Source organism: Perca flavescens, chromosome 4, assembly GCF_004354835.1.
Source record: "Perca flavescens isolate YP-PL-M2 chromosome 4, PFLA_1.0, whole genome shotgun sequence".
NCBI lineage: Eukaryota > Metazoa > Chordata > Actinopteri > Perciformes > Percidae > Perca > Perca flavescens.
Window position 1 is genome coordinate 34,781,143 of NC_041334.1, and position 27,521 is coordinate 34,808,663.

The 27,521-nt window shown below is 39.9% G+C and overlaps 2 protein-coding genes across 2 annotated transcripts; both read left to right on the forward strand.

Moving 5' to 3' along the window:
- Nucleotides 1-337: 337 nt before the first annotated feature.
- opn1lw1 (opsin 1 (cone pigments), long-wave-sensitive, 1) lies at nucleotides 338-3,661 on the forward strand. The gene is given in 8 exon segments (XM_028576939.1): nucleotides 338-421; nucleotides 1,845-2,055; nucleotides 2,269-2,565; nucleotides 2,646-2,814; nucleotides 2,900-3,065; nucleotides 3,158-3,397; nucleotides 3,492-3,525; nucleotides 3,528-3,661. Coding segments are annotated over 7 exon segments (1,068 nt in total). The 5' UTR covers nucleotides 338-421; nucleotides 1,845-1,955; the 3' UTR covers nucleotides 3,590-3,661.
- Nucleotides 3,662-22,405: 18,744 nt separating this feature from the next.
- Nucleotides 22,406-24,984, forward strand: LOC114554870 (red-sensitive opsin). Its single transcript, XM_028576938.1, has 6 exons — nucleotides 22,406-23,328; nucleotides 23,483-23,779; nucleotides 23,901-24,069; nucleotides 24,155-24,326; nucleotides 24,419-24,658; nucleotides 24,753-24,984. The coding sequence occupies exons 1-6, from the start codon at nucleotides 23,226-23,228 to the stop codon at nucleotides 24,849-24,851; spliced, it is 1,080 nt and encodes a 359-aa protein (XP_028432739.1). The 5' UTR covers nucleotides 22,406-23,225; the 3' UTR covers nucleotides 24,852-24,984.
- Nucleotides 24,985-27,521: the final 2,537 nt, after the last annotated feature.

The following is a 27,521-nucleotide window of genomic DNA, read 5'->3' on the forward strand; positions in this document are numbered from 1 at the left end:
TGTGGCTCCACCGTTTTTTATCCATGTTGTTTGTTTTGTTGATGTCCTCTCCTCTCTTTCACTCTATCCTCCACCGCCTGGCTTGCCGCTCAACCGTTTCCGCGGTAACCTGACTCGTAGTCATCAGACAGCCGACAGCAAAAAACTGATCATAATACATTTTTGTGTGCAACTAAATTATTGTTAACACACATACACACAAACACACACTAATTAATTCATTTTATTTTAATTTAATTTTAAATAAATAAAAAAAAAGGATGAGGCCGCACAGTCAGTGGGGTCTTGGAGGCCCCATAGAGGTCGGAGGCCCCCGGGCACCGGCCTGGTGGTAAATCCGGCCTTTGTACCTAGACTCCCTCCTGCAGCATTGGTCTCCATCTCTGTTGCTTCTGGTAATCCACATTCAGACCCACAGCAGGTTTGTTGTTCTGTGTTGGTTAGTTCCATAGATTCGTTATCCATGTCTATCTCTTCATCCTCCTCTTGCTCGTTTTGTTCTTCCTCTTCCTCATATTCCTCACTGATATATCTATATCTATATCCTGTCCTGTCTTTCTCCCTGGTGTGCTGGCTCAGATGTGTTGCTAACATGCTAGCAGTATTAGCGCTAATGCTAGCTGAAGCTGCACTTGAGTTTAAAAACAAATCAGTCAGTTTGCAGCATTTTTCAACGTCAGCCAACAGTGCTCTCTTATATTTCTCACTCTTTTTATCTGCCCCCCCTCCCCCCATTTGTGTCGCTTGATGCCTCGATTAATTTTTTTGTCAACCACTTCCAACCACCACACTGACGTAGACCATATACACATAAAGACGCAAACACGGCCCAGTCGGCTCTACTTGATTCTGTCTTGAAATTCCCAGAAGGCATTGCTTCATTTAAACTTTTGCAAACAAATATTCAAATAAAAGAAATGCAGGTAGATTTGTTTATTTCAAACCATGCACGTTTACGTTTTTGAACATCTGATCTGAATAAGTAATTTTGCTACAAAACAATACACACTGATGTAAAAGTTTGTGCCTGTAGAGAACCATGACTGTGATATCGAGAGACTCATATGTGGTATAAATACAAATCAGGTTATGTAAGTAGTAGGTGTGAAGTAATTGGATACATTTGACTATTATTTAGCAAAAGAACTTTGTTATTGATGCTTTGAAAGGAGGCCGATAGAAATTATATGGGCCCAGTTTACAATTAAGTGGCCGGCTCTCTGATTGGCCGGCCCGCGGCCCCTCTGGCATCTGCCCAAATGCCAGATTACCAGTCCGTCACTGGCAGCAACCAACTATTGATAATGTGGAAGTTACTGCCTTTTGCCTTGGCGTGACTTCTCACTTTTTGCAGACAATGCAAAATCAGACTACAGTGACTTCAAAATAGAGGTCAAAAGTCAAAAAGTCAAGTTTGAGCTCAAGATTTGTTATGTAGATAAATATATAAAAAAAGTTGAATTGCACAGTTGTTTGTCTTACGTAACTTCCCAAATTAAGTGTCCCAATGTGGAATTATTCCTCTCCATCCAAAGTACAAGAAAAAATTGCTTTGAAGCTTAAGTCATCATTTGATACACATTGACAGTGTTACTTAATATTACACTAATATAGTTAGAACTAGTAAGAAGTAGACAATATTGGCTATATATGCGATATCAATGAAGGGAAATGATGGCTCAAAATTCTGTCTGTCTGTCTGTCTGTATATCTATCTATCTATCTAATTCCCATTTTAATGGAGTGGACGGAAATCCGATTGTAACAAGATTATTTAGGCATTTTGTGTCTTAAGTAGGACTAAGCAGGACACCTCTACTGACCTAACCACTTAATCCTATCAGGGGTCTCTGAAACACAGGTATAAAAGCTAAAGTCAGATGTGGGGCACCAGTCACATAAGGAGGTTGCAAGTGACAAGAAAGGTCAACTGCTAAGGTCCTCCTACGATCAGTATGGCAGAAGAGTGGGGAAAACAGGCATTTGCTGCCAGGCGGTACAACGAAGATACAACAAGCGGTGGCTTTGCTTACACAAACAGCAATCATACCAAAGGTACACTACTTTTAACTTTTTTAATAATTCATTGACCAGAGCAAATTAACATCATATTTTGTTGACTTTTACTGTAAAGCAACTATGTCACTATGGCTGAATTTTATAAACTTACAATTATTGTATTTGGTTATTATTTTAAAAACACATTCATAGACATTTTACGTGATTCTAAATTGTGTGACTAAATATGAGATTGCTTTGTTCTTTCAGGTCCTTTTGAGGGTCCAAATTACCACATTGCTCCGCGATGGTGTTTCCACATTTCAACACTGTGGATGAGCATGGTGGTTGTCGCATCACTCTTCACCAACGGTCTCGTCTTGGTGGCCACAGCAAAGTTCAAGAAACTCCGTCACCCTCTGAACTGGATCTTGGTAAATCTTGCAGTTGCTGATATATTAGAGACCATTCTTGCCAGCACCATCAGCGTATGCAACCAGTTTTTTGGTTACTTCATTCTGGGACACCCAATGTGCATCTTTGAGGGCTACACTGTCGCATGTTGTGGTAAGTGTCACTGTTCTTTCTCTTAGATTGGAAGTTAAAAAGTTAAAGACCTTTACTTAGTATCCTTATTCTTTACACAGGTATTGCTGGTCTCTGGTCCCTCACTATCATCTCCTTTGAGAGATGGATAATTGTGTGCAAACCTTTTGGAAATGTCAAGTTTGATTCCAAAATGGCCATAGCTGGAATAGTGTTCTGCTGGGTTTGGGCAGCGGCTTGCACTGCTCCCCCCGTCTTTGGATGGAGCAGGTAGCCTGCTGTTTTTTATCTTAAAAAAAAAAAAGATTTTGGAATGAATCAGTGGAACTGTATACTAAACATTTTCTTGCATCAGGTACTGGCCTCATGGACTGAAGACTTCCTGTGGACCTGATGTATTCAGTGGAAGTACAGACCCTGGAGTCCAGTCCTACATGATTTTTCTTATGATTACATGTTGTTTCATTCCTCTGGGCATCATCTTTGTTTGCTACCTTGCAGTTTTTATGGCTATCCATTCAGTAAGTTATCTTACCAGCAGTTTTATACTGTTTTATATACAGTAGATCACAGCCTGGCAGTATCTCTCACTCTGTTGATTTGTGGATCACAGGTTGCTATGCAGCAGAAGGAATCAGAGTCAACCCAGAAAGCTGAGAGAGAAGTATCCAGAATGGTCGTGGTCATGATTGGCGCATTTTGTTTCTGCTGGGGACCTTACACTGTTTTTGCCTGCTATGCCGCGGCTAACCCTGGATATGCCTTCCATCCTCTGGCTGCTTCCATGCCTGCATACTTTGCAAAAAGCGCCACCATCTGGAACCCAGTTATATATGTCTTCATGAACCGGCAGGTGGGTACAACAATAACATTGCCACATTGATCAACTTGAATCGGATGTGTTTGGTTTAAATTTGTAACATACCGTTTTATTTTTTCCTCATCAGTTCCGTTCATGTATCATGCAACTCTTTGGCAAACAAGGGATGATGGCTCTGAGGTATCCACATCAAAGACAGAGGTCTCCTCCGTGGCTCCTGCATAAAGCTGTTGATGTCCTCCCTTTTGGAAAAAACAACAACAGAGAACCAAGAGAGAATTATGATTTGTACAGTAAATATGTATTGTTTAATTATTTATTTTTAGTAAATATAGCTTTCTTGCAAATGACAAAAACAACAAAAAAATAAAGCATATATAAAGAAAATGAATCATTATATATGACTGGTCTTTATTCTGATGAACATAAAAATATCAACCATAGTGAAAGCTTTCTTTTTGGTGACTTTTAATAACTACCAGTGCATAAGTTGTTTATTACTGTTAGAACCTTGAACATTTCCCTTATAACTGGTGCTAATGTTACTGTTTAGTAAAAGACCATACTAACATTTTAATGTCTTGAAAAACTTTGAAATATATGGTTATGGAGCAGCTCCAGATTGTGCATCTTAGAAATTCTCTAGTAGACATTATTGTATAATGTATCATGTACAGTTGCAAAAATTATTTGATTGAATTAGGGATTAATTCTGAGAGTCCACGGAGTTTCTGAAAATCTACACCCTTAAAGGAGTTTTTTGAAAGATCAGTTTTCAGTGACCTAAAATGCAGTTTGGACGAAAGGTCAAAACGCATAGAAAAAGCTATGTTTAAAATAATACCTGTGCAGCTTTAGTTAAAACGTAATTTAAGCTGAATTAATTCAATTGTTCCCACTGGTGTGATTAATGATGGAAGCAGTGTACAATAGCCAAGAGCAACACAATGTGTACCTGTCAACATTATTGAGAACAGCAATACAGCCCTGCAACCAATGTATGGTTGTAAAGTTCTACCCAGCAGCAATACACCCACCAAGTGAAAGGGATCGGATGAATGGTTGTCAAAATAACACACACACACACACACAGAAAAAAAAGATTTAGCTAAATAGAATTACAAAATAATCTCTGCAATTAATTCTGAGAAAATTCTAATTAAGCAATTAAATACCCTTAACAGAAACACCTTCCTCAGTATTGTAACCAACAGCTGTCTGTACGTCCATCATGGAAAGGGCATACAGATATAAATACAAGTCATGCAATAATTATAACTTATTAGTGTTGAAACAACTATTGTGGACGATTTTTGTGAACAATTTAAGGAAGATGCTGGGGATTAGTAGAGGTGATGATTAGGAATGACAAGTCAATCTGTCACTAAAGTCTCAAGAATTGGACCTACTTTATTCACGGCTCATCTTGATGAATAACATACAGTGGTGTGAAAACGTGTTTGCCCCCTTCCAGATCATCAAACAAATTTAAATATAAGAACAAGATAACATGTTTAAACACAAAACAGTTTTAAATATAAGACCAATTATTAACACAAAAAAACACAAACCTACATTGTTATTGAAAAATGTTTGCCCACCCTGTTAAAACATTACATGGAACATTGGTGAACCTTCCCAGGAGTGGCGGGCCGACCAAAATTACCCCAAGAGCGCAGCGACGACTCATCCAAAAGGTCACAAAAGACCCCACAACAACATCCAAAGAACTGCAGGCCTCACTTGCCTCAGTTAAGGTCAGTGTTCATGACTCCACCATAAGAAAGAGACTGAGCAAAAATGGCCTTCATGGCAGAGTTCCAAGATGAAAACCACTGCTGAGCAAAAAAAACACCAAGGCTCGTCTCATTTTTGCCACAAAACATCTTGACGATCCCCAAGACTTTTGGGAAAATACTCTGTGGACTGACCAAACAAAAGCTGAACTTTTTGGAAGGTGTTTGTCCCATTACATCTGGCATAAAAGTAACACCACATTTCAGAAGAAGAACATCATACCAACAGTAAAATATGGTGGTGGTAGTGTGATTGTCTGGGGCTGTTTTGCTGCTTCAGGACCTGGAAGACTTGCTGTGATAAATGGAACCATGAATTCTGCTGTCTACCAAAAGATCCTGAAGGAGAATGTCCAGCTTGATTACATTTGTTGCTGCTAAGGGTGGCCCAACTAGTCAGGTTTAGGGAGCAATCCCTTTTTCACACCTGTTTTCCCTTAATTATAATAACCTTCATTTAATGCATTTTGTGTTTACTTGTGTTAACTTTGACTAATATTTAAATTTGTTTGATGATCTGAAACATTTAGGTGTGACAAACAAAAACTAAAAATAAGAAATCATGAAGGGTTCAAACACTTTTTCACACCACTGTATTGTAAATAACACTGAACAGACAAATATTATGACAAATGGAATTATACAGATAAAGAGTTAACAGCAAGTAAAAATGTTTTAGGAAAATGGAGAAACAAATAAATGCCAGTGATGAATTATGTGTGTTATTACCAGGCTTTTCATTCCAGATGTGAAACAAGTATATTCATTTAGGCTCGTATTTTGTCCTAAATTCTTGTTTTTCTTACAAGAAATGTCTAAATTAGGTGACCAATAATTGTTATTTAATTAACCTTTGCAAGCAAATGCTTATAATATAAATCCTTGTGAATGAGTAAGAAAAGTACGGTGTTTGTTGTATAAGCATGCATATATACAACATGCATGTATGCATGCATATATACAACCTGCAGTCTAACAGAGAATCAATAAAAACAGATGACACAGTTAAAAAATATAAAACATAATTTAACATATGGAATTATAAATTTACGGTTGTGTCTTTTACTGATTTTGCAATTTCCCTTAACAAAACATTCCATTTTGTTCTATAGCTGGTAGAGCGAAACAGCGCCCCTCTGTGGACTGTGTGGGTGGTGCAGTCCTGTCTGTGCTCGGTCTAGTGGCCAGTAAAATCATAGACGCCATTAGGCTACGTTCAGACTGCAGGCCAAAGTGACCCAAATCAGATTTTTTGGGGTCAAGTGACCAGGTCAGGCTTCTTCAGAAGTAGTGTGAACACTCAAATCTAGCCCAGATCAGATTTTTTCAGATCAGATTCAGGCCACTTCCACATGTGGTCCTGAATCCGACCCAGATCTGATTTTTTTCAATGCAACCGCAGTGTGAACAGCCAAGGCGGATTTGATGCGACTTTTACCAAAAAAAAAACTCGCTGCGCCCTCTGTCCCCGCGGGGAGGGGCGGGGCCCCCCGCTTCCAGTGCGGCTGTTAACCGGGGCGGACTGTCCTCATTGTTACCCAACCGCGCGTCGCATCGCCAGGGCGGGGATTGCCTCACGTAAAAAGGTGATGTTGGCAACCCCCACCCCTCTGTAAACACGGACCAAGGAGTTTAACGCGCTCGCAAGTTGGGGTCGCCCCGTGGTGCGATGAAAATGAAATCCGGCGTGCACCACCGGCCCGAGTTGCCGCGCCGCTGGGGAGGTGGAGCGTGTGCGAGGGCGAAGCCAGAGTGGTGCCTGGCTGCAAATAACTTGTCTCTCTTTCTCTTCAGTCTTCTCCTCCTCAGCACCTGCGCATTAATGTTATGGCTGCCATTACACAAACATTTTAATACAAAAAAAATAAAAATAAAAGCAAAAATGCTGACTTCCTCCATAACCTCCCCAACTTTAGTGCAACAGCGTGCTGTGTGTGATGTCATTGTTATTGTTCTTTTGCGCATGTGGGTCTTTTTCAAACATGAAACAGTGTCTGGAATCTGATATAGGCCACATTTTAAAAGGTAATGTGAACAGCCAAACAAAAAATCGGATCTGAGCAAAAAATCAGAATCAGGCATTAAGACTTGCGGTGTGAACGCACTTTTCCGGTGATGGCTGAGCGTTACTGCGCAGCCTCAAACTGAGCTTGATGACATAAATGTGACGTGAGCAAAGTGTCTGAAATTTGTAGGTCTTCTGGTAGCAGTGCCAAGAGAAATCTCAATCATTCCCAATCTTGCAGAGACGGAGAGCGTGAGTAGGAGCTGTCCATGAGCGCAGGAGCAGGAGCAAAACGTTGCTGAAATATTTTGTTCCGATGCTTTCATGGACTCTCTACGGGCTTCTCCCTTGACTGTATGCCTCCACGTCCCCCGATTGCCTGCGAGCTTCTCCTGACTATACGGTAATTCCTCTACTATGCGACAGATAGTCGCGTGGTTATGATACAATCGTTAGCCTATTTTTACAAAAACGGCTGCTACGGGACCATAACATGAGATACAAGGTAATGGAGCCTTTTATACATTGTCGTGTTTCTTTAGAAATAAACAATGGACAAATAGAGTCTTTAAACGCTTCAGATGTAAAGTTATTTGCTGTCAAAGTGACACCAAAATGAATGGCAGTAAATGGGATGCTAACGGAAGGTGATGGCTTGTTAGCCTCAGAATCTCCCCATATGAGGGAAGCTTTCCGGATCCTCGCTTACCCCCTTGAGTTAAATGCTACAAACGCTCAAAGGAGCCAGCTTTTCCTTGCATCCCTTAGAGAATTTTTTTTGACATTTTCAGCCAATCAGATTGAGACTAGGTTTGACTGAGCTCAACATTGAATGGTCAATTCATCGTAAAGAAAAAAAACAGGGAAGCCATGTTTCCTGGCTTCTCACCAACCACATGCCTCAGACCAGATGCGTAACTATGGTAACTGCACGTACGCGGCGGTGCCGGCCCGCGTCAGCTAACAGTAAGTTAGCAGCAAGTTTACACGATGGATGGCGATCTTGAGTTTCTTGTAAAAAAATGATTTCACTTAACTTGTTTTTGAGCTACAACTGAAAGTTAACAAAATGGTAGACCTACACCGAAGCTGGATTTAACTCAGGGGAGAGCAAAGGGAAAAGCTCGATCTTTTTGCGATGCCAAAACTGAATGGCTAACGGGAAGTGCTAAATTAAACCGGCTTTTTCTTCTGGCCTTGCGTCTTGTTTGACTGGTCAAGCTGCAGCAGCTCTTTAAACAACCCATGGAGCCAAGGTGGATTTGCTGATCTTGCAAACCTCTCACGGGCCATGTGGCATTCAAAATCACAAAGTCATATAACATCTGAACTCAAACTTTTGGACAATTCAGAAGAAATCGACAAGGAAATAAACACAGCGCCATTCATAGCAGTCAAAGGGATGACGCCAGAGACGTATCATGCAAGTGCCAATTGACTGTCATAATCCGCTGCGTACATAATAAGGTCATGATATGGGAGCGGTTTCTTGGTTTCTCTGACATTAGCCTTGAATGAGATGCTGAAGCCATAACTGCTGTGGTGATGCCGGCAAATGCCAACTATAATCCTGAAACGAAGCTCATTTGTCAGACATACGATGGTGCAAGCTGCATGAGTGGGCAAAGAGGCGGTGTACAGGCACTCGTCAAGGTGAAATGTCAATATGCACTGTTCATTATGACTGAGCCTGGATGGGATATGGATGCAATTGCACAGAGCTCTGCCATCAAACAGAAATTGAATGACTTTGATTTCATTTTCATGCTTGAGGTTTTTCAAACCATTTTTGACAACACTGAACTACTATTCCAGCTACTCCAGAGCAAAGCCTTGGACATCAGAAAATGTGATGAAAGAGTCAACAGCACTCTTAATGCACTGCCCGAAAGAGCTACCCGAAGTAGCGAAACATTCAACCGGCTGTATGAGAACACGGTGGAGACTGTTGGAGCACCAAACCAGCGACACAAACGTAGCCATCGGGCCTGGGAGGACTTCCAGCTAGGAGTCAGTACGGATGGCGAGCAAGAGGACACGGGCTCCGCGGTTTATTACCGACGCCTCTTTTTCCAACTACTTGATGGCATTGTGCAGCATACAGACACAACGTTTCCAAGACATGAAGAGTTTTTTTCATGAATAAAGCATTGTTCAAGACGTACTCCCAGCCTGCAGGATTCCAGAGCCGTGAGATCACTCAGATGGTTGAGACCTACACTCTGTTTGATGAACAGAGACTGAGAAATGAACTGCAGGTCATCTATGCAGATGCCTTCTTTCACAAGCCACCAGCTGAGGTGCTGGATATGCTCGTAACAGATGAGCTGACCACTGCCTTAACTGAGGTTTGCAAGCTACTGAGGCTTATGCTGTAAACATGTAAACGTATGCTTGGTATATAAAGTCACTCACAACCTAGCTCCACCGACACTCAACAGAAGATCAGATACTGTTTGAGTAACAAAGGGATCCTTAAGAGGAGACTGTTATTCCGCTGCGGAAAAGTTCTTTTTAGTCAATCAGCCTGGTTCATCAGAGAGTAAAGTGGAATTTAATCCCAAACCACATCAGACAACTAAACACATATACATCTTTTACTATGCAGCTAAAACACTGGATGTTCAATACACAGACATTTTAGCACTAAAACTATTTATAGTACATTTATTCGGTTAGTTTGTAAAGTCAACATATATGAATTTTACTTTAAGTTTCCTCCTAGTTTAATACTGCTTTTATTGTTCTTAACAGCTGTGTATGTTCTAATCTTTTCTTTCACCTTATACTCTGTTGTTTTGCTTTGGTGTATATTTTTCTGCTTCTGTGTTACAGATGAAAAATAGCCTTTTGGCTAATTCTGGAATTTTTAACCCATGCGAAATCATGTGTTTTATTAATTTGCACTGTCCCCTTTCATAAAATAAACTGAACTGACACCCGTTACAAGTAGCTACATCTGCAGAAAGTTCTTTTTCCTGCCTGAAAAGGATTAAAACCTACCTCAGAAACAGCTGTGGACAAGAGAGACTGGGCCCCTTAGCGAAGATATCAATGGAAGCCACTGTAACACAAGACCTGAAGTCCCGTGGAGAGCTACATGACAGAGTCACTGTCAAGTTATCTGGGTTTCATCATCATCATCTTGAAAAAGACTTAGGATAGGTACCCAATGCCCAAGGCTTTGTTATCCTCATCTCTCATCTGGTTGGGAAGGATCAGGATTTGACCTTTTCTAGCTATTTCACCTGATTTCCACTCCTGCAGCCCACTTTGGCCTGACCGGACCCATGGTTTGAAAAAGAAGCCACCAGCTCTCAAAATTTCCTCAACTGCTGCTGTGACCTTGTCCAGTTGTTTCAGGTCGTTGTGGGAAGTTAAGAGGTCATCCACATAACTATCCTCCTCAAGCACTGCGTTCTTCCTCCAGGTGAGAAAACACAGGCAGTCTTGCGGTTTCTCGCATAGCTAGTTGTGCAATACCCCAATATTGACTCTTGGGATGGCATTTCACCTATGTCCTCATCTTCCTGGTCCCTCCAGAGGAATCTGTGGGGATGCATTTCCTCTTCCTCCAGCCACACTAAATTGTACATTTATAAGGGTACTGTCATTATATTTGTGTACCACTGAGGGTGAGTTGCAGAACAAATTTGTTGGACAGCTGCTGTCCAATGACAATAAAACGTATTTCATTCTATTTTCTTTATGTCTCCTAGAGCTGCGAACACATTTCTTCTGAATCTCAACAGGACAGCTCTGATTGGGTTGAGTACATCTGGCCCCTTAAGAAGAATATCATTCATGCTTAGTCCTTTGAACTTCTGACTGCTGTTCCACCCAAGTCTTACTGGGGTTGTCACTGAGTGAGGGTTTGGCGCCACCAAGTGGCTTACATACCACACAGTCCCATTCCAGCTGCTCACCATTTCATTTGTGAGTTTTATGGCTGCACCTCTTAAAACCATCTCATGGACTTGGGTTGCATATGCGACTTGCCACTTTGGTGTCTTTCTCATTCTTTCCATCCTCAAGAATGTGGCCTCCACAGCACTTTTGTTGTAGGGGAGTGATGCAGGGTCCTCAGTCCATGGATATCTAGCGACCCAGTGTGGAGATGTCACATGAGCCTCTTCCTTGACATAGGTGAGGCCTCCCTTGATGATCTCCAGTTCCTTCTCCTCCGCCAGGGTCATCTCTTTTCCTCCTGGTTGACAGTTTCCACACTGAGATCCTCCACACCGTGGGTCACAGGCTGCTCCAATGCTGTCCCATTTCCACCATTCCAGGAACTCATGATTAGTAGCAGCTGTAACTCTAACCTCAGCCATGTTTTCCTCTTGCATCTGGGCTGTTGGGCTGACAATCTACACTGACAATACACTGAAATACCAGGTCAACAATGGTCAACATAATCTCATTGTAGCATAACAATAGCCCCCAAAAGTCTCTCATTACCAGATCACAATAAAAAGTTTGATGATTGTTGCCTTAAGGAGTGTTTACTCAACTTCAAAGTAATACAAACTCTGATTATAAAGTATAACTATTAAGCTAGTAGATGTATTATCAATATTGTTATTATTTTATAATTAGCCTATACTGTGGCCCATACAAATAAACCCAGATTACTTTTAGCCAGCTTTCCAGATATTCTGATTGCTTTTATTAGTGTGGCAAGGTGTTTGAAAATAATCTGCAATAATTGCTTCAGATGGGATAATAATGGCAGGTTCCCCTTGTTTAGCTGGGAAATCTGCTCAACTTGTTAACAGTAAGTAGGCACATCACAATGACAATCATAACAACACATTGAAACATCACATAGTAACGACCGAGTGAAACAACGCGCAGCATCGACAGAGTGCAACGACAGAAAGTATCGACAGAGTGAAACAACACAGTCATGACCAAGTCAGCATCAACACATTTTATGCAGAAATGGAAAAGGGATTTCTCAGAATTCAGGAGTTAATCGATGGACGCCTGAGTAAATTCGCAGAAACCGTGGAGAAAATGAACAATGAACTACAATCAACAAATCTGAAAATGGTGGAGGTGGTAACAAAGCAGATGGATATGGAAGAAGCATTAACAGGCCTCCACATGGATGTCGTGGATGTCAAGTTGGCTGTTAACAGCGAAATCAAACAGTTGAAAGACAAAATTGATGAACTCGAAAATCAATCTCGCCGTCAGAATCTACGTCTGGTAAGTTTCCCTGAGGGAGTGGAAGGGAGAAACCCAGTAGACTTTATGAAGGAATGGCTGCCTAAGATTCTGGGGAAGGAGGACGAGACCTACGAAATTGAAAGAGCTCATCGCACTTTGCAACGACGACCAGCAGAAAATGGCAAGCCACGAGCTATTGTGATTCGTCTACTTCGGTATGGTGACACACTTAAGATTCTCAATGCGGCAAGAGAAAAGGGCAAGCTCACTTATGGCAACTCTACCGTCATGATATTTCGTGACATGTCATCGACATTGTTCAGAAAGCGACAAGAATTCAGCGCACTCAAAAGACATCCACGCAATAACAACGTCACTTATGCTATGCTTCATCCCGCTATGTTGAGGATTCATCTGCCGGAGGGACAAAGATCCTTCAACTCCAAAGTATCAGCAGAGACTTTTCTTCGACATCACCATCCACATTTGATTGCCGGATAAGACACTCGCTAATGGCGTCTCGAAGTATTCAAGGGATCCACACTAAACACCACTAAAGTAATCACCCAAAAACTGTAAGAATAACTGTAATGTTACCAAAGCCACAGGGGTGAGTGGATTTTCTTTTCAATGAACATTAACGGATAAACTCTGGTGAGTAAGCCTATTTATAAAATTTTTTTAAAAACGGTTCAATTTATATTTTGGACATTGAGCAGCTTCGTTACGGTTTACCAAAATATGTGAATTTCTGGACTCAAGGATTGTTCGAAATAATTTATTTGTTTGCTGGAAAGTACGTAAAAGTACGGCCCAGTTTGACAGGCAGGCCGGGTTGCCAGATATACCTGTAAAAACGTAAACCCAGCGCGCTACAGCTGTAACGGTAGTACAGCCATGAAAGCAGCAAACAAACGAACAGGATCAACGGAGATAGATTCTACATGACATAAAAAAAAGAAAACAGCATGTTTCTAACAGTTGCGTGACCAGAGACGTAAAAACCCCCTGGTAATATATTTGAAAGATGGAGAGAGCTTAGAGCCCAAAAGGACGCAGAGTTGGCTTATTTTCTCCTGAACAGGTAAGCATTAGCTTCAGGCTAATTTATCACAGCTACTAGGGATGGGCATTTTTTGTCATTTCAACATTTGTGTACTCACATTGAATTATATAGCTAGAGTACCCGAGTTGGTTACTCGCAAAAACAATTGAGACATAGCCAGTAAAGTGATCCCGACTGGTCCTGTCTAACGCCGCCATGCTAACCCTGCTAACTGCTAACGTTACCGGGAGGACCAGGCAAGCAGCCCATGGCTGTTTACAATGTAGTTCAGCGGCTGGAGCCGACAACGGTGAGTTATTTTAAGCCACGAGAGGGGGGCTGTAAATCGGAAAGAGAGGACTGTGAGTTTGCAGTGTGTTTAGCGATTGTTGCCGTAATTCTAAGCCATTGAAGTTGTTCCGTCGGCAAGGTAGTGGTATTTTTAGCGTTTCGTATTGTAATTCTAAGCCGGGGGAAGTGTGCCTGACTGGCGTGTTAAGAGGACAGTGATGTTGTTGTGTTTTTAGCGGTTCATACTGTAATTTTAAGCCTAAAAAGTGTGTCTGTCAGTTGGTTACATTGCTCCGCGTGAGCACGGGCTTTTATGACTACTCGGCTGTGCTGTGGAGTAATGTCTGGCTATGTGAGAAAAGCGTCCAGCTACATTGTTGTGAATGCTGCGGTCTCAGCCTGGCAACCTCCGTGAACTTCGAGTCTGGGCAGGAGGGGGCGGGGGAAACGACTCTCCAGTATTTTGAATTGGTAGTGCAGTAACTATTTTAACCACTAGCTGCCAGTCACAATCCAAAGGGGTGGCTATACTCATTGACAAAAATATACCCTTTCAAATGGAATTGTTATGGGCCGGCTTTGTTTTTCCCTGTCCCCGCTTGTTTCCTCTTCCCTTTTTCCCTGTGTAGGCCTATGTTGTCAGTGTCTGTCTCCTCCTTCCCTGCAGCCCATTCAGAGGATCCAGGTCAGGGGGCGTGGCCATTCTCTCTCTGCTCTGTTACCACCAGCTGCAGCTCATTGTCATCACTCAACCAGCAGTTTTAAACCCGGGCTGGTCACCTCTCCAGCGCCAGTTCGTTCCTACGCCATCTGTGGTAACTTGGCTCTGTACTGCGATCTCAGCTTCTGTTCCTACACTCTCAGCATTCTCGTTGTTTCTGCCACGTTGTAACCTGTCTCTCCTTCGATCAGATCCCGCCTGTACCTGCTGCCTGCCTGCCACTCCCACGCCGCAACCTGCTCATCTGTTCTCCACGTCATCCAGCTCTCAGTGCTACTGGCTCTCCACCCCACTCAGCTCCTATCCCGGTCTGAAGCTGCTCCGCCCTGAACTGTTTCTCTCTGCCTAAACACGCTGAATAAATACATCTTAACTCACCCTCTCTGTCCGTGTGTCCGTCTCTGCACCTGAGTCACCACCGAGCACAACAGGAATCTGTTGATAAAGACAAATCCGGTAGATATATTATTCTAAGAGGAAAAATTGCTATGCAGAGAATAACAATGGCGAATGTATATCGTCCTGACATGGAGGGTGCTGATTTTATTCACAATCTATTTTTCAAATTTGCATGTCCTATGGCAGAACTAATGATTGGAGGGGACTTTAATGTTGTCATGGACCCAGTATTAGATAGATCGTCTACCAAAGTGTTAGCATTAAGTCAAATTGCCGTAGCTTTAAAAATCGAATTATCAAGTTTTAATTTGATTGACATATGGAGATTTAAGAATAAAACAAAAAATGAATATTCTTTCTACTCGCATAGGCATAATAATTACTCCAGAATTGACTATTTATTCGTTCCAAAAGCGAAGGACTATTTGATTGAATTATGTGAATATCTACCTAGAATATTGTCGGATCATGCCCCTTTACTTATTTCAGTGCAACATCCTTCGGAATTGCCGAATTGTAAGCTTTGGGGATTCAGCAACCATTTACTGAACAGTTTTGATGCGGTGAGCTTCATAAATAATAATATAGACAACTTAATGATTACAAACAGGAATTCTGCCTCTTCGGGCATAGTTTGGGAGGCTAGGAAGGCATTTTTACGGGGCCAAATTATCAATTATTCTTCCAGTATGAAAAAAATAAATAATTAAAAGTTACAATTACTAGAAAAATAAATTTTTACAATGGAAAGAGATCATTTCAAGACTAAAGATGCCCAGTTGTTTCTACAATTGCAATCAAAAAAATTGGAATACTATATTATGACTTCCAGAGAAGACGGAAATGCGCTTCTTACAACATGGCAGAAATATTATGAACATGGGGATAAGATTGGAAAAGTGTTGGCAGATAAGGAAAGCGTGGCAGATAAGGAAAGAAGAAATTAGTAAAACTATTACTACAATATGTTCACCAGGCCAAACAATTATTAAACACCCTAAATTGATTAATCAAGAATTCTTAGATTTCTATAAATTACTGTACAAGTCTCAAGGAGTAGATGAAGAAGAAATCCAAAAGTTTATAAGCAATTTGGATATCCCAGTCTTATGTGACAATGACAGAGAAGAACTCGAGAAAGAAATTTCGAAAGAAGAGATTCATCTTGCAGTTAACAAACCGGTTTCTCTATGGATTTCTATAAAACCTTCTTTCCGAAATTGGCCAATCCGATGCTTTCAATGTATACAGAGGCAATTCATAAAAATGAATTACCAGAGACTTTAAATCAGGCTTTAATTACAGTTTTGCTGAAACCTGGCAAAGATCCGAATCTACCTTCCTCATATCGACCAATCTCACTGCTCAATTCGGATTATAAAATTCTCCCTAAAATGATCGCTCTACGTTTAGAACAGGTTTTGCCTAATTTAATTCACATGGATCAAACTGGATTTATAAAAAAATAGATCCTCCTTTGATAACATACAAAGGTTTATGAATATTATTTATTCGGCGAAACAAATTGACTCTGCATTGATTGCTCTCTCTTTAGACGCAGAGAAAGCTTTCGAACTGAGTAGAATGGCCTTATTTAATAGCTATCTTGCAAAAAATGAATTTCGGTCCTAAATTTATTGATATGATTCGTATGTTGTATAGATCTCTTTCTGCAGCCGTCCGTACTAACTCTGATTTATCTCCGCACTTTAATTTGTCAAGGGGAACTAGACAGGGATGTCCTTTGTCTCCACTACTTTTTGCACTGGCGGTGGAGCCCCTTGACATTGCAATACGGGCACACAAATCAATCTCTGGGATAGAGATAGGAGGTTGCGTACACAAAATATCATTGTACGCAGATGACCCTGAATCATCACTACCTACCTTATCTCAATTATTAGAAAACTTTAGAAAAATATCTGGATATAAAATTAATTTAAATAAAAGTGTTATGATGCCATTAAAATTAAACTGCGGAGAAAATGCCCTTAAATAATATCCCTTTTTCATGGAACCCAGATAAGATAGTTTACTTAGGACTAGATATTCCTTCAAAGTTGGAAGAAGCATATTCTTTGAATTACTCCCCATTACTTAAAAAGATAACTAGAGACCTGGAAAGATGTAACTCACTACCATTATCGTTAATTGGCAGAATAAATTGCATAAAAATGAACGTTCTTCCTAAATTTTTATTTTTTTAACCTTTATTTATTCAGGGGAGGTTCACTGAGAGGCAGCCTCTCTTTTGGAGGAACGCCCTGATCACATTCACACCTGGAAGCTGCCCAGAACAACCACAGCCTGATCTGCTGGCCACTGAGCAGCTCCACTGGAGCGGTTGGGGTTAAGGGCCTTGCTCAAGGGCACCTCAGTGGTGGTAATGAGGGAGGGACAAGTGCTGCTCTTTCACTTTCCCCACCCAGATTTGATCCTGTCAGTCGGGGGATTGAACCGACGACCTCCCGGTCACAAGCTAGCTTCTCTAACCTTTTAACCCATAGGTGGGGGTGGGGGGGGGTTGTGTGATTTTGTGGGGTTAAACTGGCCACTTTTGATTATTGTTAACCCCCCCCATCCTTCAGATGATACATTTGCGGGTACTTGTGGACCAACTCAACTCTGACAGATTGGGGAGGGGAGTGATAGTGGTCATTGATTTATTTATAATTTATTATTATTATTATTATTATTATTATTATTAAATTAGTGTTCATAAACGAGTAATGTATGGTCTTTCAACAATTTCATGTGAATAATATAACAATTTATGGAAAAAAATTGTTAAAGCTTGTGTCATGTGGTGCCCCCCCCACTGGTTGTGAATGGTTGGTGCCCTGGGCACTGGCCTAAGTGCCCTTATGGATAATCCGGGCATGTTTGTGATGTATTGTTTTCTATGAATGTGTGCAAACCAATAAAATCAAATAGAAAATCGTGCATTGTTTTTACATGTGAGAAGGGAGATGTTACTTAAGTTGGCCAACACAAAAAATGTGAACATTAATTTCAGCATTTGATTAGTCATTAAAGGTAAAGGTACTTTATTTGTCACGTACATGTAGCGAAATTCATTCTCTGCATTTAACCCATCCCTCAAGGGCAGTGGGCAGCCAATGACAGAGCCTGGGGACCAACTCCAGATCTGAGACAGTGCCTTGATCAAGGGCACTACCTGGAGAACCTAGTACATGTTTTTGATGGTGGGGGAAACCGGAGCACCCAGAGGAAACCCACGCAAACATGGGACAACATGCAAACTCCACACAGAAAGGCCCCGGAACGACCTGGATTCGAACACAGAATCTTCTTGTTGTGAGGCCACAGTGCTAACCACCACTACTCTTTAACTTCTAAAATTTGTTTCAATAGTCATCATGTTATCATAAGGCAATATGATCTCCATACTAAGCTCACTGGCTGCCTAAGTAAAAATTTGCCATGCACCACCACTGATTCTGAGATTGGTGATGTAGGCTACTTGGGGAAAAATTGCAAAGAAACTTCCGCACACTGTCTAACTTGCAAAGATAAATTTAATAGCTGCCATGTTTCGGTACTAGACCTTTATCAGGCAAAGTACAACAATATTTCCAGCTATTAAATTTGTCTTTGCAAGTTAAACAGTGTGCGAGTTTCTTTACAAATCTTGACCTACTCGTCTCCCTCCAACGCACCTGTCACAGAAACACCTTCCTCAGTATTGTAACTAAGTGTTGTCTGTATGTTCATCATGTAAAGGGCATACACATATAAATACAATAGATATATAATATATAAATATGAATATGTCAGTGTTCATATTTATACACAATTCTGTGCTATTATTTGTATCATCTCTAGCTACCTAGTAGGCCTACATGTGTTTTAATAATGTGTGTTACCTGCTATTTACCACGAGCTAGACTACTTTCGAATTTCACAAGCTTTTGGCTGGCTGGTAGCTGGTGCTAATTACCATCTGTGCCTAGCTGTGACAATAGGTGCACACCCTTAAATGCATTAAAGCTGCTGCCATGTGATTGATTAGAAAATTGCATTGAATTTAACAAGTGTTCCTAATAATCCTTTAGGTGAGTGTAGGTGCTTAGCAAAGTTATCTTATTTCACCTGTAATATCTTTACTGTTGCCCGGAACATGTCTGTTATTTTGGAGCATGTAACTGCCTCCTCCTCCATAATATTTTTTTCCTTTTGAGTCTGACCTTCTTAGGGCTACCTTTCCCTTTTCTTTTTTGGCTTTCCATCATTAGACTCACACACTGTCTGTTAACGTTAGGCTACCACACTTCCAAACATGACGAGGAAAAAAAAGAGGTGTTTGATGGCTTTACGTCAGGCCGACCAGGGCTAGGCCATTTGGGGAGGAGCTGCTTACTGATCCCCCCTATATTTCTGAAAATCCTAGACATGGTTGTAATCAGCATTTCGTTAGTGCTTTCTGATTAGCCTGTGTTTAAGTAGGTATTGAAATAAGTGGCTGCTGCGGCCGCACACCAGGCCGCCGGATTATCAGACCGGCCCTCGCGGCCTCAAAGACTACTGGACCACTGGGAAAAGTCCTGACTCTCCCGATTGCCACACCGCTACTGCAGACCTGCACGTTGCACTCACCAATGAGAAAACTATGAGATACCTAACACCATACTACATAATATAATTTCACCACTCAAGATTTTTTAGTTACTCCATAACCATATACAAGTAGACCATAAAGGTTATACAATTACTGCTATCACTCCTAACATTGAATTGAAAACAAACTGTTGTACAGGAGGCATAACCCATTCTTCCACCTGAAAATACATTGTTTGGCTCATCACTACCTTCTAGATTTCAATAAATTATTATTACTGTGTAGAGGAGTGGATGAATGGCAGTACATGTAGTGAAACTACTATACAAATGTTTTCTTATATCCTGTCCAATATTTTGTGCCCATATATTTGTTACAAGAGGCAGAGAGAGCTAATAAATAGGCCTAAGTAATTCTGTGTTAAAGATGAGAGTTAGACCAGGTTAACACGTAGCCTTCTTCTGATTACTGAAGGGAAATTAAGTAGTCCCAGACTTTCACACCAGGTCATTTCATGTGGTCATTGTTGAAGTTAAAAAAGTTAAAACATTGGTGATGTTTTAGAGCAATATACATTTAGGTTAAAAATGTAACCTATTTTATGTAAACTGCTGCGAGACTGAGTGACACTGAAGCTGAGCCGAAAATGATAGTTTCAATACTTATTAGCATTTGACTGCCTCACCCCAACCCTAGCTGCTAAAGAATGAATTAAGTCATGTCTGTTATTTAGCATAATGGTAGAGGCTCTAGAAGACCTATTGTTTAAACAGCTTTGCGAGCCATCCCCTGTTGGGCGCCAGACTTGATTAGGACAAAGAATGAGTGTTCCTGTAGTTTGGAAATAATTGACACCGACTTGGTAGGATCCAGTGACCGGGTGTGGCCTAAAGACACATGGATTGGGAACTAACACCTTTTCTTTTGAGAGACATCTGACCAATAGGGAAAGATTTAATTTGAGGAACCATCCTCAACGTCTTTGGGATAAATTTGGAATACTGAGAAAGATTCAAGACTGTTTTTATGTAACTCCATCAGGGAGAAGCATAGATCCAGTCCGCTGTCAGCTACAGTTTAACATTTGCTTTCTGTCATGTCATTTTCATCATGTTATTAATTAAACCTTTTGCTTAATTTTCAATTGGGACCAAGCCTCTTTTTCCTCCTCAGAAATCAAACGATCACGTTGTTTAGATAATTCAACATCATAGAGATTCTTCCCGGTAGTCGGGAGACATTCTGAGTTCTGCTAGTAGGCTAGTGAACTTTTACCAACCACGAATAGTTCAGAACTAGCGGAATTCCAGACCTGCCCATCGAAACATCACAGAAATATATATCAAGATAGAGAAAGCAAAACACTCTCCCCCAAGACATTAGTTATTAGTATTACTTCATAAACAATAATATAAATTCAGTTATGTACTAATATTATTTAAGACATATTTGGATATAAGGGAAAAAAGAAGAAAGGTTTACAGATTTCTTTAGTTTCAGGATCCATCCTCTTCTGTTCTGATGATGTGCAGTCCTTGTCCCACACGGAGTTCTCAATTAACACATCTGCGAGCCAGGTATTTAAGCAAGAAGAAGAATTAAAAACTGAATTAACAGATTAAAATAAACTAATACAAGGTTAGTTAACCTATGCTCTGGGATGTACTATTGCTGGAGAGATTAAAGTGCTGCATGTGAAATGCCGTAAGTAATTACACTTTGTTAATCTGTTTTGTGAAAAAACCTGAGTTGTCTTTATAATCTGATTTGGTCAACTGGGACATTATAAATCTTAACCTAGTTCAACCCGGATCTGATTAGACGTTCAACACTTAGAGGGCAGAAACTGATCAACAATGCCTTCTGACACATTGATATAGTGTCAATTTTATCAATAGCTATGGTTGCTTGGTACAGAGGCTCTTGACCAGGCAATGATGGGCATATCTGTTTTAAAACAATGAATGATAAAGTCAGTAGAAATACAGTAGATAAAAGATCCACAATTGAAGCAGGAACTTTCATTTTGAGTTGATTTTGGCGGCCCCTGTCATTGATTGTTATTACATTTTTAATAAATCATTTGAATTCCCCCCTTTTTTTGTGCTGATCCGATTTGTAACTCATAACCGTGATCCAATCCAACTGTGAGTTTTGTGATCTGTTGCACCCCTATACAAAACCATTCCAAATAATCAAAGTGATGTAAAGCAAAACAGGTTATTGAACTCATGTCAATTCCTGATGATTCATAAGATATAAAGGAATGAAGTAATGCACAAATCATGAATTAATTCATGCATTCATTCATAATTCATGTACCTTTCCCATAAAGTGTTACCATATGGTTCAAGCCTGTGGCAGCAGTTCCAAATAATTTGTTTAGTGCCATGCAATGAAAAATACCTTTTCACAAGTTCAGTGGGTGCATTTTCCAAAAGAATGCTTTAATTATGAAAAATAAAGCTGGTCCCTCACGAAACTCACACAATGTCTTTTAATATTATTTCTTAGATACTGTATGTTGGCTACATACCAAGAAAATTCAGGAATATTAACTGAGATACCCCATTATGTTGTGAGCAGTAGGCCTACGTGTGCGAGCACTATGGTCACATGCAAAGTGTCCCGGTTTTAATTCCGGAAATCTGGTCACGCTAGATCAAAGGAGAATCTAAAAATATGTTCTGATGTCACCGCTCTTTCTGGAGGCATTAGAGTTGTTTTATTGTCTTACTAACTGTAATTGCAGCTTTATGTGGATTACCACTTGTCTAAATGTGCTGCTTTAAGACTTGGAAGACCTCATATGCCCAGGGTAAGCTATACTGCCCTGCAAAGGCAAAAGGCTTTAACTTTGTTTTTGGTCGAAAATGAGTTAGTGATATTTTTGGGACATTCAAGACATCCTTTGTCATGTGGATAAGTATCTTGAGTCAAATAATTGACTGCCTTGACAGTAACATTGAAAAGCCCAGGAGAAACCAAGGCAGAACACTGTAACACCAGTTATCGCTTTTTGACTTTGAACGCTCAAATTGAGTTAGGGAACAGGATAGCAATAAGTAAATGGCTATAAGTAATTGTAAAACATCAAAAATATATGTCATCACTAGATTTTATACAGGTGTTACTATAATGATTTTTTTAAATGGTGAGCAACAACCAAATATTGATAATGTGGAAGTTACTGCCTTTTGCCTTGGCGTGACTTCTCACTTTTTGCAGACAATACAAAGGCAGAGTACAGTGACTTCAAAATAGAGGTCAAAAGTCAAAATGTCAAGTTTGAGCTCAAGATTTGTTATGTAGATATACATATATAAAAAAAAGTTGAATTGCACAGTTGTTTGTCTTACGTAACTTCCAAAATTAATTTAATATTATGCAATGGATGCATTGCATAATATTAAGTGTCCCAATGTGGAATTATTCCTCTCCATACAAAGTACAAGAAAAAATTGCTTTGAAGCTTAAGTCATCATTTGATACACATAGTCAGTGTTACTTAATATTACACTACTATAGTTAGAAATAGTAAGAAGTAGACAATATTGGCTATATCAGATATCAATGAAGGGAAATGATGGTTCAAAAGTCTGTCTGTCTGTCTGTCTGTCTGTCTGATTCCCATTTTAATGGATTAGAAGGAAGTCCATTTGGAACAAGATTATTTGATCACTGCTTAAGACACGACCAAGCAGGACACCTCTGCTAATTGATCCACCTAATCCTATCAGAGGTCTGTGAAACACAGGTATAAAAGCCAAAGTCAGATGTGGGGCACTAGTCACCCAAGGAGGTTGGAAGTGACAAGAAAGTCAACTGCTAAGGTCCTCCTTCTACGATCAGAATGGCAGAAGAGTGGGGAAAACAGGTATTTGCTGCCAGGCGGTACAACGAAGATGCAACACAGAGCGGTGGCTTTGTTTACACAAACAGCAATAATACCAAAGGTACGCTATTATCATTTTACTTTTTTAATAATTCATTGACCAGAGCAAATCATATGTTACTATGGCTGCATTTTATAAACTTACAATTATTGTATTTGGTTATTATTATATCTAAATTGTGCGACTAAATATGAGATTGCTTTTTTTCTTTCAGGTCCTTTTGAGGGTCCAAATTACCACATTGCTCCGCGATGGATTTACAACCTTACGACAATGTGGATGTGCATGGTGGTTGTCGTATCAACCTTCACCAACGGTCTCGTCTTGGTGGCCACAGCAAAGTTCAAGAAACTCCGTCACCCTCTGAACTGGATCATAGTAAATCTTGCATTTGCTGATATAGTAGAGACACTTATTGCCAGCAACATCAGTATATGCAACCAGTTTTTTGGTTACTTCATTCTGGGACACCCAATGTGCATGTTTGAGGGCTTTACTGTTGCAACATGTGGTAAGTGGTCACTGTTCTTTCTCTTAGATTGGAAGGTGTTTGGAAAGAAAGTTTTATTGGTGTTGCATATATTATCATGCTAAAAGTAAAACATTTACTTAGTATCCTTATTCTTTCACAGGTATTGCTGGTCTCTGGTCCCTCACTGTCATCTCCTTTGAGAGATGGATAATTGTGTGCAAACCTTTTGGAAACGTCAAGTTTGATGGCAAAATGGCCGCAGCTGGAATAGTGTTCTGCTGGGTCTTTTCAGCGGCTTGCATGGCTCCCCCTCTCTTTGGATGGAGCAGGTAGTCTGCTGTTTTTTTTATCTTAAAAAAAATGTATTTTGGAATTAATCAGTGGAACTATATACTAAACATTTTCTTGCATCAGGTACTGGCCTCATGGACTGAAGACTTCCTGTGGACCTGATGTACAAAATGGAAATGCACTGCCTGAATTGAATATCCAGTCCTACACGCTTTTTCTTATGATTACATGTTGTTTCATTCCTCTGGGCATCATCATTGTTTGCTACCTTGCAGTATTTATGGCTATCCATTCAGTAAGTTATCTTACCAGCAGTTTTATACTGTTTTATATACAGTAGATCACAGCCTGGCAGTATCTCTCACTCTGTTGATTTGTGGATCACAGGTTGCTATGCAGCAGAAGGAATCAGAGTCAACCCAGAAAGCTGAGAAAGAAGTATCCAGAATGGTCGTTGTCATGATTTTCGCATTTTGTTTCTGCTGGGGACCTTACACCTTTTATGTCTGCTTTGGTGCGGCTAACCCTGGATATGCCTTCCATCCTCTGGCTGCTGCCTTGCCTGCATACTTTGCAAAAAGCGCCACCATCTGGAACCCACTTATATATGCCTTCATGAACCGACAGGTGGGTAGAACAATAACATTGCCACATTGATCAACTTGAATCGGATGCGTTTGGTTTAAATTTGTAACATACCGTTTTATTTTTTCCTCATCAGTTCCGTACATGTATCATGCAACTCCTTGGCAAACAAGGGGATGATGGCTCTGAGGTATCCACATCAAAGACAGAGGTCTCCTCCGTGGCTCCTGCATAAAGCTGTTGATGTCCTCCCTTTTGGAAAAAACAACAACAGAGAACCGAGAGAGAATTATGATTTGTACAGTAAATATGAATATATGAATATAAATATGTATTGTTTAGTTATTTATTTTTAGTAAATATAGCTTTCTTGCAAATGACAAAACCCCCAAAAAATAAAGCATTCATGAAGAAAATGAATCATTATATATGACTGGTCTTTATTCAGATGAACATAAAAATATCAACCATAGTGAAAGCTTTCTTTTTGGTGACTTTTAATAACTTACTTTTACTGTTAGAACCTTGAACATTTCCCTTATAACTGGTGCTAAAGTTACTGTTTAGTAAGAGACCATACTAACATTTTAATGTCTTGAAAAACTTTGAAATATATGGTTATGGAGCAGCTCCAGATTGTGCATCTTAGAAATTCTCTAGTAGACATTATTGTATAATGTATCATGTACAATTGCAAAAATTATTTGATTGAATTAGGGATTCATTCTGAGAGTCCACGGAGTTTCTGAAAATCTACACCCTTAAAGGAGTTTTCTGAAAGATCAGTTTTCAGTGACCTAAAATGCAGTTAACGTGTGGACGAAAGGTCAAAACGCATAGAAAAAGCTATGTTTAAAATAATACCTGTGCAGATGTGGACTTGGCCTCAAACTGCCTGATTTTCACAACTGAAACCAAAATAAATTTAGTTAAAACGTAATTTAAGCTGAATTAATTCAATTGTTCCCACTGGTGTGATTAATGATGGAAGCAGTGTACAATAGCCAAGAGCAACACAATGCAAACCTGTCAACATTATTGACTAGAGAACAGCAATACAGCAACCAATGTACAGTTGTAAAGTTCTACCCAGCAGCAATACACCCTCCAAGTGAACTGATCAGATGAATGGTTGTCAAAATAAAACACACACACACACACAGGGTCCTTGATTTATGTTAATTTGGAATTGCATTTGGAACACCTCTGCCCCCTAACGCTATTCTTTTTTTTACTGTAAATGTGGTGTGACATTTATTTTTCTTTTTTAGCATTTTTAACAAATACATAATATTCTCAACAAGGGTGAAAAACATAAAATGACAATAAATACACAAAGTAATGATGATAATAATTCACAATTCATGGCTCACAGTTCCAAGGTTAGTATGCAAAATATCGATGAGTAAAATAAATCTTGTTTCAGGAGAACATACTGTCACGTGTATCCACATTGACACCGTAAAAGAGAAAAAAAGAGAAAGGGAAAAAAAGAACTTTGTTTATGTTATATATTTAATCCATTTGTGACATTTCTGACCCCTTCTCCTCTCATTCAGACATGAGATCTGAAGATGTAGAGTGCTGAAAAGATGGGATGGAAAAACTGTTGTAGGCCTATTGTTTTTTCTTAAAAATTAAATAAAACCTTTAATATAGCATTGATTTATTTTCTTAATTAAACTTGTAAAATATGCAAGTGGCTGGTAGCTTTGCTTCACTCACCAGTCAAAAAAAACAATGGTATAATCTATTGAGTGGCTGCTAAAATTTGAACATTCACTAGCCATTTGGCTGGTGGACAAAAAAGTTACATTTTAACCCTGGCTGTACATTATGTTCTTTGTTGCTTTGCATTGAGGAAAACACTGATTATAAGAGCCCGTAGTTTAGTTTTATTTACAGTAATCAAGGCACCTGGTGGGGGCAGAGGAAGCAAAGTAATATCATCTGTTCACCTGTTCTGGTTTGGTGACAGAGAGGGGGTGAAAGGGGGAAGTCTCATCATCATTATCATGCAACTGGATTTTGTTTTTGATATTTTCAAATGCAAATAAATCTATTTGGATCCGTGATCATTAAGCGCGTCTGGCAAGTTATCCCCCTATTCAGCCTCTGGGCGGCTACAAAAAAGTCTCAGATTGCCGCCTTCACTGACTAGGTTTAAACTGTACAGGAAAAGCAACAAGTATCATGTCCTTGCTGAAATGTTCAGAAATAATGAAGACAGCATTTCTTACATCTCCCTAGCTCACCTTTCACATATTTGCTCACCCAGCACCACATACAATATCATAGTGTGTAATTTGACATTATCTTTCTGCTTATACAGCATCCTTACACAAATAAAGTAAATTAAATAATTTCCTATTTGCTATATTTACTACTGTGTACCGTTTTATTCAAGGGTCCCAATTCACTCGGTCTCAGTGTAAATGTGCTTGAAAGAAAATTAGGGTTACGCTGGACAGATGAATCTAAAGTTAAAGTTGACACAAAACACCTTTATCCTTGTCTCTTACTCCTTCCTATGTTTCTACTAGTCCTCCCCATACATCCATTTTCTACTTCCCTTCATTCCCAGTATCTCATTCCTCCACTTTCATCCTTACGCTTCTCCTCTTTCTTCTTTCACTCTCTTCCTCAGCTGTCCCAACCTTTATTTCCATTTGCCCTCCTCCTCTCGCTATGGTTATCACATCTTCACATTCTCCTTCACTCCTTTTGCTTCACGAGTGTCATATATTTCATTATGTTTTAACAGCTGTATACTACTATCCCTGTATGGATGTGATATGATTTCTATCTTTGTTGTCGGTCTGGCTCAGGTTAAACTCTTTGTGAAACATGAACAAACACAAACAATGAATGCCGTAGAACAGGGGTCGGCAACCTTAGGCACGCG